The sequence below is a fragment of the Corvus brachyrhynchos genome, unplaced genomic scaffold (genome assembly GCF_000691975.1).
Source record: "Corvus brachyrhynchos isolate BGI_N302 unplaced genomic scaffold, ASM69197v1 scaffold17, whole genome shotgun sequence".
Taxonomy (NCBI): Eukaryota; Metazoa; Chordata; class Aves; order Passeriformes; family Corvidae; genus Corvus; species Corvus brachyrhynchos.
The window spans coordinates 2,894,341-2,907,756 of NW_008240046.1; the positions used below are offsets into that span (position 1 = coordinate 2,894,341).

General features: G+C 41.0%; 2 protein-coding genes across 4 annotated transcripts in view; one reads left to right on the forward strand and one right to left on the reverse strand.

The window, feature by feature from the left end:
- The window catches only part of KLF3 (Kruppel like factor 3), a 28,781-nt gene extending 20,207 nt beyond the window's left edge, over positions 1-8,574 (forward strand). For 2 of the 3 annotated variants that reach the window (XM_017744436.1, XM_017744437.1), the window contains 2 exons: positions 3,260-3,420; positions 4,571-5,027. In XM_017744436.1, coding sequence (XP_017599925.1) covers positions 3,260-3,420; positions 4,571-4,752 — 343 coding nt within the window. In that variant the 3' untranslated portion in view covers positions 4,753-5,027. Of the gene's footprint in view, positions 1-3,259; positions 3,421-4,570 lie in introns of all 3 variants that reach the window. The other variant, XM_008641369.2, reaches the window with a different exon arrangement.
- A 3,188-nt stretch (positions 8,575-11,762) lies between these two features.
- The window catches only part of LOC103622518 (toll-like receptor 6), a 4,474-nt gene continuing 2,820 nt past the window's right edge, over positions 11,763-13,416 (reverse strand). The window contains exon 2 of the mRNA XM_017744288.1: positions 11,763-13,404. Within this exon, the coding sequence (XP_017599777.1) occupies positions 12,827-13,404 (578 nt within the window). The 3' untranslated portion in view covers positions 11,763-12,826. The remainder of the gene's footprint in view (positions 13,405-13,416) is intronic.

Below are 13,416 nucleotides of genomic sequence, written 5' to 3' on the forward strand. Positions count from 1 at the left end.
GGGAAAGAGGGCTTCAAACCAGACTCTCAAAACCCAGCGTGAGTATGGTTCAGAAAGAGAAAGAAAAGCATAGGATGGGTGGTCTCCTGTATTTCCTCCAGAAAGCTGCCTTCCTCCTGCTCATGGCCATTGGGTTCGAAGGCACACCACAGCTCCCGGGCTGACTACATTCCACAACAGCCTTCTTGTGGGCACCCCTCCTTGTCTTCAAACAGCTCAGATGCAGCTTCTGGACTGCAGGCTCTTTGCACTTAGTTGCCAGATAGCTTTTATAAAATATATGCTGTTTATTTTAAATAAGCTTACACGTTTTATTGTAATAAACATAGTAAACATGTGTGTTTACTAGTTGGTAACTCACCTTCCATAATGGACATGCCACACAAGGGAGTCAGGTCTTTATGTAGCTGGAACTAACTACTGCTAGGTCAGGACTATCAAATGGTTCCGTTTATTTTTTGTTAAGTCTCTTTAACAAGAGCAAACCAGTAAGTGCTGTTCCTGGCTGGTACCACACCCTTCCTCCAGGGCTGAGACTTCTGCAGACTTGTCACCTGCATTAGTGATTTGCATTATTTATTTCCCAGTGGGTTTAGTTTACCCAGGAAACCCATGCACTGAGCAAAGAATATAAAATTTGGTATAATGTGTAGATAGCTTTGTTACAGAAAACATTTGTATAGTCCATGTTTCCAAAGCATCTCCTCTGCTTGCCCATGCAGAGTGTTATGTTCATGGAGGCTCCGTTCTCTTATCATAACAGCTTAAATTGCTTTGTAGCTGTCCTGTGGAGCTCTAGTTCTTGTTCCTAGAGCCAGCCCTTTCAAGTTCTGCTGTATCCAAAACAAGTTTATAAATTGTATTTCTTATCATTAAAAAAAATACGTAGACAACTCACACAAGTTAAAAGATGAGATACTTAAACCTTTATTTAAAAAAAATGATGTTTTCTCACAGCTTTATGAACTATAGTTGGGCAATGATGTTTTTATCATTTTTCTTTAGTTCCAAGTGCCCAGAGTGTACTATGCAGACACACAAGCTGAAAGGGGCATATTAAAGGGGCATAGGAAATCTTTAGTCTCACTGAAGTGACTTACTTAAGACTTTCAAGTGACTTATTTTGCTTTAGTGTTAGCTTTTGGCTGTATATATATATCTATATATATATAAATAATGTTGGTGGCATTTCTGTAGGGATGGCTGGACTTTCTAGTATGTCTGATAATCAATGTAACTGTGCAGTTACTTCTAAAGTCAAACTTGAGGTAATAACCTGGCAAAATGTAAGGAGCCTCATTAACGTATTTTCGTGCAAGTTTCAAAGTCTAATTCATGCTGCCAACATAGTGTGGTCTGTGGTAAAGAAGAAAAAGCTGTTGAAGTTTTAACATTTTTGGAAAATACTCTTACCTATTGAAGAGTAGCACTTAAATTGGTAGACTTACATGAGCTTACATGTGGTTGTAGAAGAGGGAATGAAAGAATTAGGGCTGTGCTTTTATTATTGGCAATTACTTAATATTTACCTCTGAATTTGACACCACCCTAACTATTTTTTTAAACTGCCACACCCTAACTGATAATTGATAACATTCTGTTGTATTGCCAGCAACCTCTTCCCTAAGGGGAAGAAGAGACATTCTCAGTGCTTTTTCCAGACACTTGTAGATTGAAAATGTAAATCACAAATGGTGTATGGCCAATACCCTTTTTCTCCCTCTTCCCAGATGCTACCATGTCCAGGACTAACCTCCACACATAATGATTTAAACCATGTTTGTTCACTGTCCTAAGCCAGAGCTTCTCCAAAAAGACTGGTATGCAACTGCATTAAAATTGAGCATTGCTTTAGAGAGCCATTTCTTTGGAAGCTAGAAGCCTGCCTTCTTAATTAAGAGTGTGTCCATCTCTGTCTAACATCACCATCTGGGGTGTCCTGCCATTATAATATTTTTAGCTAGATTAGATGTGTACTTGAAGAGTACATCATTCAACAGTCACAGAACCACCCAAGAAAGAGAATTTGGCTCCCAATTTCAAGCTTGTAATTCTTAATAAAAGAATCAATAACAGAATTCAACTTTACCCACATTGGTAATCCCCATCCTGCTGCTGTGGAGTCATAGAAAAATCTCTTCTTCTTAAACCATGCACAGGATTTTCTGTCTTTAGAATATGGCCTCTATTTTGCTGAGAGAAGTAGGTATTCAATGTTTCTGAAAATCAGGCCCTAAAGGAACTTGGGAGTAACTAACTAATAGAACCCAGTGTTGCAAAACATAAGGTGATTGGTAAAAACATGTGAAATACATTAACTTACAAAAGACGGGAGTTCTAGAAAGCTCCTTTCTGTTGCATGGAGGAGCTGGTTTTGCCACAAGGAATGCTAATATCTGAACATTATACTTTACACACACCTTTTTGACAAACATACCTTTTCTAACATTGATGTGGAAGAAAGAATCAAGGTTGTCCCCAGTTCTGCAGTAGGGGTGTCATTCAACAGTCAAGGACACTTCTTAAGAAGCATGTATATTTTTGCGTGCATGAGCATTATTATGGGTTTTTGTCTTGCAGAAGTCCATACGTAGTTCATATATGTCTTACCTGCACTGTACCTGTGGGCTTCTAGAGTGAAAAATTATGTTTATGAAGGTGGAGGGACAACTTCAGACATCCTGTGGGTGTGCCACACAGGCTAAGCTCTACTTTTAGGAATTGACGTCAGTGGTACAGGGAGGCCGCACCCTCCTGCCAGCACCAAACAGGAAATTCTTAATTACATTCTAAAGGAGTGGCTGGGACAATAAAGACTGAGTTCTGCTTTGAAACCCTGAAGACACAATTTCTTTAATAATATGGAATAGCTGTTTCCAATTACAAGCAAATTAGTTATATTTGAAGGAAAAAATATAGTGAACAAATATAAGAAAAGTTCGCTCAGGGTTTAAGAAATCTGGGTTTGACTGAAAAACAAGAAGTTGAAGGGGGTTTTTCCTCTGTAAGTTTTAAAAAAAAGCTAGGAAGTAGTAAAAATGGCTACATCATGCCACAAAGTGAGTAAACATTTAAAAATATTACTGCTAAAATACACAAAATTTGCTAAACCCTGTTGAATTTTTCGACATGCATGTAATGTTGTTCTTTCTGCCAAGAGACAGAGTGGTAGTGAATAAAAGGCTCTGTTATGAATCATATTAGCTGAGGTTTGCTGGGCTAAATCTTCTTCATTTTTAACATTAATCTGACTTTGCAGGAATCACCCTTCAGTTATAGTTCAGCCAGGAAAGAGACCTTTGCCTGTGGAATCTCCAGACACACAAAGAAAACGCAGAATACATCGATGTGATTATGAAGGCTGCAACAAAGTCTACACTAAAAGCTCCCACCTGAAAGCTCACCGAAGAACTCATACAGGTTTGAGCATAGCTATGCTTCTCTTTCATCAAGTCTATGGTAAAATAGTAGGCTAAGCTTGTAATTTCTGCTAATGGCCAGGTGACCACAGGTGTAAATAACAAAATGACTGAAGGTAGATCTGGCATTGTTGTGGAAATAATTATAGGCTGAGCAAAAGACAGAGGACATAGTAGGAAAAACCTACAACAAGAGACTGTAAGCCAGAATAGGTTCACAGTGCTGGCGTGTTTTACATTCACTGGCTCTTCACTCATTTTGTGTCCAGTTGCTTGCAGTTTACTCAGTCCACACACCCTGTAAACACCAAATCAGTTTAAATTGCACTGGCTCACCTATGACATCGCTGTTAAATTTGACAGTGATTTCCATGGGAGTAGCCCATTTGCAGAAATCTGGACTGTATGCCAAATGCAAACGCATCTGCTCTGAGGAGATGCTAACCACTGGTGCAATGGTGCTTTTTTTCTTAATGAGTGTTCCAGTAAACATATCCCCATCTCTGTTCTCCACAGAAATGTTTCTCTTGGCATGCTGAATGAATATATACACATCCAAGGTTTTTACAAAGATAGGAGACACATTTAGGAGCCCAGTTCACGTCTGTTGTGCATCAAGCCAGCCAATTACCTGTTGGGCAATACAGTGGTGTTAAAGGAGGAGGATGATTTATGATGGAGAGAGAGTTTAAGTTGAGGTACTTGTGACAGTGATGCCAGACATTTACACTACATTAGATCTCAGAAATCACAAGATTTCTCCCTGTCATGCTGTACAGTCCTTTCCCCCAGAAATCTAGAATATGAGATCCCTGTTTTGAAAATACTTGAATAAATGCTTAAACCTTCATGCTTCTGCACGTCATGAGACAAAACAAGTGCTAATATGGCAGGGAGAGGAACAGAGAGGCAATAAAAAATAAGTTGTGTCAGGAAACAATTTTTTGGTCAGTTAACTTCGACTACACAGTTTCTAGTGCAGAGTACTCTGCAGCCTTGTGCTGTTTGGAGGCTTTTTGAGTAAGCATTGAACTACTTGCTGAAATTTGGCAAGGCAATAAAATAAATCTGTCAGATTTATGTGTGAACTGATGTGATCAGAACTGATGTGTTCGTGTCTTAAATCCCCACTTCTGTGTTTCCTTTTCCAGGAGAAAAACCATACAAATGCACTTGGGAGGGATGCACGTGGAAGTTTGCTCGCTCCGATGAACTAACGCGGCATTTCCGCAAGCACACAGGAATCAAACCCTTCCAGTGCCCAGACTGTGACCGTAGCTTTTCACGTTCAGACCATCTTGCTCTTCACAGGAAACGCCACATGCTAGTCTGAATGTCTTCTGTCCCTGACTCCTGTCACACTTCTTTTGTTTTTTACACATGCCTTTTAATTTGGATTCAGCTGGTCTGGATCTCTGAGTTTATACCATTAAAAGCTTACATATGGTCAGTAACAGATGTTATCTAACCCTTCTATGTCCTTGCCACGGGTCAGACCTAAAGAATGTGAACACTTCTTTTTTTTCTCCTGGGGATGCTAAGCAAACCCTTTCTGCATTCAGTATGTTTATTGTATTTCATTTGTCAATAAGGGAATTTGTAAACTAACAGCTTTTGTTGGTTTCTTCGTATAATCAACCCAGCATATACTGATAAAATAGTAAATGTTATTGAATATCCAAAATGCTAGTCCTTGCCAGAGACTATTATTTATGTGCCCTGTAAGGGATACACTCTCATTTTATGCTCAACAATGCAATGAATGGACTCTCCCAGCTCTGTTGATTTCTGCACTGTGGTTAATACAGCAGTTTTAGAAATACACCTGATTTAGAAATCCTCTCTGCTCAAACAGTGAGTAATGCTGAGGAAATAAATCTAAACAGTGTAATTACTTTACAGAAAGATTGAGTCATAGTATCATTTACCCCAGTCAAGAAGAAAAATGGGCAGGAATTGGTCCGTACATAATACTGTGCATCTAAACCAATGTCATCTGTCATCTGAATTACAGTGTAGTATATATCCTTGTTTTTATTGCATAATGCCCCACTGGATTTGTGAAAGGAAGACTTTGTGTGACTCTGTATGTCTGGTTTCAGTGCAAGTGTATGGATGGAAGACACACAGCTGAGTCAGGGTTTACCATCAGGAGCAAGTTTTTCACCCAGACGGTGGCTGGGCACTGGAACAGGCTTCCCAGGGATGTGGTCACAGCACCAAGCCTGCCTGAGTTAAGCGTCTGGACAATTCTCTCAGGAATATGGTGTGACTTTTGGGGTGTCCTGTGCAGGACCAGGAGTTGGACTCTATGATCCCAATGGCTCCCTTCCAATTCAGTTTATTCTGTGATCCTATGGTACTCTCCTGTGATTTGGCATTAAATGATATTCATGGAAACCTACTGCACCTCATTTCAGGGATATAGACTATCCCCCTGCAATCATGCCCCTGCATTTCTTCTAAATATTTTTTTTTCTCTTTGCTGTACTTCAGAAAATAGCAATCATTAAGTCAAAAAAGCTCCAAACTGGATTGTTGTGAGTACTACTTTAATACACTACAGTATTTAAAAGTATTGATCCAGAGTATTTTTATGAGAAGATGGCAGCAGATATGAAGTACTTCTGATGATAAATTGAGTCGTATCTGTTTCGGATAAAAACATACACCAAATCATCTAGTTCCTAACTGATTTGTGACTCTGGTAGTCTCTCGATGGTAGGTACAGCTGCTTCCCTGTGGATGTGTCTATTGCATTAAAACCATGTCTGTTAGCAAACAGAACTCCATAGGTAAAATAAATTGAATTCAAGCAACCTGCTGTTGACCCTAGAAATGTTCCTGTTTGGGAGCCCTCTGAAAGGAAGGTTTCTGTCTGTATTAGCTGGCAGACTTTATGGCCATGGAAGGAAACAAGATGTATTTCTCTACACTCACAAGTGCGTTTTCCTTCTTTGCCCTATGTAAGGTAAACACCATTCCCTGCAAGTTAAACATACTGAAGTCAGCTTTTCCTTTCTTTTGGAAAAACCCAGTGAACAATGGAGGTGTGAGGGGAGGAAGAGTTTCATAGAACTCTGCAGGAGGCAGGTGGAGTGTTCATCAGCAGGTGGGTATATTTGAGCTTGTGGAGCAGGTAGGCTGTGCTTCTATATCCAGTGGAGTCCAATGCCAAACAATCTTGGAGATGCAAGAGTGTGAGTGCAAAGAGCCTTTTTTTTGTGATAGGACTTTACCAGCTGTTCTGCTGACATCCATATGCCCGTGGAATTAGAGGAGAGGTCTGTACTTCCTGTAGAAAAATGCTCTGACAGCAATTGCTCTGTTCCAACTCCATACATCCTCACCACCTCGGTAGGGCTACATCTGATGTCTTGTAACTCTCCCTCATCTGCTCACCTGTGGCGCTGACACACCTGGCACATGAATCAGTCTTTTTTCTTTCTTGGTAGGCCAGATTGTTAGTGACATTGAGGAACTTATAGGAAAGAGACTGATACTAATGAGCAACTGTTCCAGAATGGAGATTTTTGTTGGATATTTTTATTGTCCATGGTAGCAGAATTGGCTCTAGGTTTTAATGGCAATTTTGGAAATCCAGGCATATCACTGGCTGAGAGGCTGTGTGGAGGGAACCCTGTGGCATCAGTCACAAGTCTACAGACGTTTACTACTCTGGGAGGAAAACAATTCTCTGTTACATTGTAGAGGGGAAAAACCAGATACTATAAAAATAAGCACCTTAATAGCAACTGGTCCCATTTTTACCTTAAAAAAATGCAAATTTTTAAAATTCAGGATGTTTAAGGAACATTTCTTTCTAATGCTCTGTTTCTCTTTTGAGGCTTACATAAAATGTTTTCGTTAACACGTTCTTTTTAATTTTTTTTTAAAATCTACCCTAAAAGCAGAACTTTTAGAACTAAGAATTACTTCAGATATTTAATCTAGGTTATTTGCCATGTTAATTCATTAGCTTGTGTACCTTTTTCCTGAAAATATTTATGCTAATGGTGGGGACAAATACAGTGGAGATCGAGGAGAACTTTAAAATTTCTTCATCCAAGTGTCTTGTGAATTAGGACAACAAAAATTTAAATATTAAATATAAGTATTTGAGATTGTTTCATGGTAATGCCTTCCTTACAGGATTTTTCACTTGTGTCTGTGGTGTCTTTGTGCGATGTCTAAAAGGTCACAAACAAATACACTTTCAGCTGAATGTGAATTTACATCTTAACGGGCTCATTGGTTCATTTTAGCAATTTTATTTGAGGGATACCTTGTAATTTTGAAATATGCACGATTAAATACTTTCCAAAGCCAGTCATTCCATCTGTGTCCTAAAGAAAAGCCAGTCTAGATAGAAAATCCTAATCGTGGAGAATGAGTATATTTAAAAACCCTCACCTTTCTCCCTAACAGTATTGCACTGTGCAGTGTATAACAGGTAATACTGTTTTACTAAAATGTGCTCGTTCAAGCCATTTGATTATAATAAATTACTAGTTTCTAATACAGTTGCAAGAAACTAAGCAGGTATTAATGTGTGGAGTTTCTTTAAATACACACACAGCATTCTGCAGTGATACTTCTAATGCCACATCTTGTTCAAGTATGTTGTTGTCTCTGCCAAGGTTAGCAATATATAGTTGAATACAAATCCTTTCTAAAAAAATTTACAAAGCATTTTACATTTCTTAAGAGGGCTACACCAGTTTTCATTATATTTTACAGATATTAGCACTTCATGTACTTTAGAGGGCCAAAATAATCTTTTTGCTTAGCATCTCTCACCTGAACATATAGCAAGGATGTTTTATTTACTTTAATACTTCTATAAACTATGCAGAATTTTTTTAATAAAATGTAATATATTTTATAAGCTAATAAGACAGAATGGCTAATTAAAGATTTCTAGCGTGCATTACTATAACTTGCAAATATGGAGACATTTTGGTAATCTTTTCTTACTAAAGATGTGAATGTTTAATGTACTTCACTGTTTCTACTTTGGTAGTCCAATGGGAATTCAGTAATGACATTTTGTCATGTCAAACTGTGAACATAAATTTGTACTGTACAGTCCTCATACTATATTTAGTATACAGTGCATATGTATTATACTTGTTAATAAACCCCTCAGAATGTTGGTGGTGGTGATGTTGTCACGCGCTGGGTGACAAAGAGCAGTGACGCAGCGTGTGAGGGTCGGAGGCAGGCCTGGAGGAGACCCCCGCGGCTCGGGGCAGGGTCTGGGTGGCCCTTCTGCACGCCGTGCCCCCTCCCGTGTGTGCCTGCCCTACACGGGGCCGAGGGCGGGAGTTCGTGTTGGGAGGGCTGTGTCCAGCAGCACGCTGACTGGCAAGCTCACAAAAGTGTTTTACTCACTTCTAATTGGGGCATTCTAATTAGGGCGTTCTAATAGCCCATTGGCAGGTGTGGAGTACCAAACGTGCGAGTTTGCCCTTCTTATCACTCGCAGGGTGCCTGAGTGGGCCTGCTCCCGTAGCCATGCTCTGCACCACAGCCTTTCCCAGAGCGGGGTGCCAGAGTCAGCCCCTGAGCGCTGCGCACCTCCCGACACACCTGCAGGCTGCGCTGAGAGATGATGATCGTGATGATGGGTAGAGGTGACGAAGAATGGGGTTGTAGTTCTTCACACCTTTTCCGATGCCTAAGAAGAGGGAGCCCGGCTGAATTCACTGTGCTTGTCTAACACTTCCTCTTTCTGCTGAAGTATTTGCATCAAGATCTTGGTTTCTCGCTGCCTGGCATCCTGCAGATCAGCCTGGTGAGCACCTGTGCTATGCCGTGGTGACATACAGAAGGGAAAGCAGGTACAGCAGAAATGAGGCATAAAAATGAAACCCTACAAACAGCAATCAGAATATGAGAAAAAGACTGACTTGTATTTCTTGGCCTCCTGCTTGAAAATAAGGACTGCGCTTTGCAAAGCCAGAGACAGCTTCTATCCATCCTGTTGATTTCTAAGGTTCAGGCAGGAGGGACCAATGGCACGGGGGAAAGTCACGGCCACCGACCCAGCGTGGCAGCTGTCACGGGGAAGGGCTCGTCCTGACCTGTCCTCTCGAGCCCGCACACCTGCAAGAGGCTACTCCAGTTGCTGGGCTGATACGATTTCTCTCTGTTTTCCTATGAGTCAAAAAGCATAGCGTACGTTCATTGCGCACGTTCATTGCGCAATCATTTTCAGGAAGCAGTGATAATTTCATCGGCCACTGGGTGTCCCCCTTAGTCTGAGAAAAAGGCAAACTTTAAGCTTATGAGATATAATTTAAGGTAACATTTATTTTCTTGTACTTGGGAAATTAAGATGTTCCCTCTGTCTTATCTGCTATCACCGAGTTCGATCCTGTCATACACAGAAATCTGCTCAAGGATTCAAAACTGATCTCTGTGTCTTTACTGCAATTTTTAGCCATAAAAACATTTAAAATGTATCCATTACAGTTAAAACTCTGGCCTGGCTGAACACTAACTAAGCCAATACACAATGTTGCTTGAAGAGAAATACCATTAAGTGCTAACTTAATAAAGAAAACCAACCAACACATAAAACCACGACAAAAGGAGTCTGCTTTATCAAAGGAACTCAGAAATGTATTTTAAGAAGCTGTAGTGTATGGTATGGTGTGGTATGGCATGGCATGGCATAATATGGTATGGTGTGGTATGGCATGGCATGGCATGGCATGGCATGGCATGGCATGGTATGTAAACAACTGAAATACTTGGCATGTGCATGAAAGATCTGTGAGGTGGGAAGGATAAAGGCTTAACAGCATTAATATTCCAAAACAATATACATGGCAGACTTGAGAAACTATTTCTTTCACACCCACCTACAACTTACATTTCAAAACACTGTTAAAGGTGAGGGACTCCTCCACAGCCCAGTCTGTGCATTATTTAGGACATAACCCCCAGTTTGCCGATGCATTAAATTTACAGAGACCGGAAAGGCTGAATTAAGAAATTTTACTTCCTCTTTTCTTGTCTAGTGAACAGAACAGACTACGTGCCCTTTAACCCATTAGCACTAAGTGTGACTGCTAATCATGTCCTTAGACTGTAATGCTTGGGAGGGGGAGAAGTCTTTCAGGAAGAAGGGGCTCATGTGTTCTTGGCAGCATTCTCCACTTTAAAGTGTCAAGAAGTCCTGGAGAGGTAAAATCATAAAATCATAGAATCATAAAATGGCTTGGGTTGGAAGGGACTTTTAAAGGTCATCTAGTCCAACTCCCCGGCAATGAGCAGGGACATCTTCAACTAGATCATATCACTCAGAGCCCTGCCCAACCTGACCTTGAATGTTTCCAGGGATGGGACATCCACAACTTCTTTGAGTAATCTCTTCCAGTGTTTCACCACCCTCATTATAAAAAAATTATTGCTTATATCCAACCTAAATCAGCCCTCTTTTAGTTTATAACAATTACCCCTTGTCTCATCACAACAGACCCTGCTAAAAAGTCTGTCCTCATCTTTCTTACAAGTCCTATTTAAATAGTGAAAGGCCTCAACAAGATCTCCACGGAACTTTCTCTTCTCCAGGCTGAACAACCCCAGCTCTCTTAGCCTTTCCTCATAGGAAAGATGCTCCAGCCGTCTGATCATCTTCATGGCCTTTCTCTGGACCAGTTCCAGCAGGTCCATGTCCTTCCTGTGCTGGGACCCCAGAGCTGGATGCAGGGTTCCAGGTGGGGTCTCACCAGAGCAGAGCAGAGGGGCAGAATCCCCTCCCTGGCCCTGCTGCCCATGGTGCTCTGGATGCAGCCCAGGACATGTTTGGCTTTCTGGGCTGTGAGTGCACATGGCTGGGGCATGTCACGCCTCGTATGGCTGGGCCATGTCCAGCCTCTCACCCACCAGCATCCCTAATGTCTACTAAATCTTAATTTCTGGGTAAGGCTTTGACATGGTCCCCCACAACATCCTCCTCTCTAAACCGGAGAGATACAGATCTAATGTGTGGAAATAACTGAGTGATAATTAAGATTTAGTAGAGATTTTTATCTCTTCTTTCCAAAGCTCAGGAGCCAGGCACCTGGCATCCTACTGCAATCCTATCCAGTTAATCTGAACTGGTAGGTGGGAGCCAGCAGTGTCTCAGCATCTTTGGACATCAGGAAGCTCTCCCACAGCTTCAATTTCACTGTTTCATCTAGCTACCACACCTGGTGTGTGCTCAGTGAGCCACCTCAGTGAGCGTTAAGGATCACATCCTCTCACCAGTTTGATCACCTCACAGCTGTCATCACAGGACTTTGCATTTCCATTAAGCCATAAGTATAATGACACAACTCCACATCACCATTGAAATGACACATGAAATTTAATAACACAGAAAGAATGAGAAGTTTATTAGGCTTTCAAATCCAAGCACAGCAAATTACTAGATGTCTCCTATCAACAAATACCATTAGTTTAATCAGTAAGATTTTAGCAGAGAAGTTATTTCCCAGGGAAAATTACTCTTTTTTCCCCTGTGTGATGATCCTCAGCTAATTAAATGAGCAAGGTAACAGGTTCAGTGGAAGCCTGGAGATAAAAGGGGGTTCACCTCCAAACATCAAGTTCTAAGTATTAGGAAACAGGAAAAACATGCAAACCAGTATAGTTTGATAGGATCATAGCAGCAATGTTACAATATTATAAAAAAATTAGAAAGTACAGGTATTAACTATGAATTTGAAGACAATGAATAGCAAATTCTACGAAATTATGACTTGGCAGGTATCTCTAGGCAACTGGTCATGGTTAGTACAGCAAAGGAAGAAGAACATTAAACAAGGACTAATGGATTCAACTTTTCAGCACTTACCCAAAAAAATCTCTCTGTGATGAAGGGAAAGACTTCCAGGAAAGGAAAACAGGCTAAAGGGGTGCGGATATTCTACCCTTGACATCTACTCTACCAATGTACTGAATGGGATTCAAACAAGAGTTTTCTTCTTTGTATTATTTAATTAAATCCAAGAAAGTTGATCCCTGCAATATTAACCCCACAACATCCATGGCAGATAAAAGACTAAATGTGTACCTTGGCAGCCTGATGACACCCAACCAACCACTATTCTTGTTACTTTCAAATATAGCTTCCAATGGGAAAAGTCCAAAATAAATGCAACCTAAAAATAAGGTCAATCACTACAAAAATTTCTCTCTCTCTTTGTTGATGATGGGCAACTACAGATGACTTCTGACTACTTGGATGACTCAAATAAGCAATAGCAATATCTGTATGTATCACAATTACATTTTGCAACAAACTAGGAATATTGTAAGAAAAAAGAAAAAAATATTAACAGAGTTTAATACAAAACCATCAAGTTAGTCATTCCTACACTCATATTACCAGTAGGTGTAACATCACTCTCCTACTCAATTGCTTCCCTGGATACTGGCAGATTAACGCTAATAGCTGCCCTCAGGTTAGCCCAGAAAAGGGCATGCTTGCTCCTCTCCTTCGGCCACTCCAGGTAGGTGCGCTTTGCCATGAGAGCTTTCAGCTTGTGATACCTGGCAGGGATAAGGTACGGAGGGATTGGCTCCAGTAAAATGAGGATTAAGCTGTTGGAATTCTCACTGAATAACTTGTGATGGGCAAAGTACAGCTCATAGTGACACCACTCACTCTGCACAAAGTTGGGAGACAACACAAAGATCGACTTGTAGCTCTTCTCAATGCAGTTAATGATGTTCTCCACAATGCTCTTGCCGGGGATAAAGTTTCTCTCGTGCTGGCACAGTTGTACGCAGCCCTCCCCCTTCTCCAGGTTCGGGATCAGCTCGTTCTTCACCCACAGCGAATCGCGCTCGCTGTAGGAAATGAACGCGTGGAACTGCAGAACGGTTCCCGGATCTCTGGTGGGGTTGTGCCAAGCTCTGCGCTTCGTCTGCGTCCACTGCCACGTCATCCGCACGTACCACGGCACATCCAGGTAGATGCACAGAAAGGCACACGCAG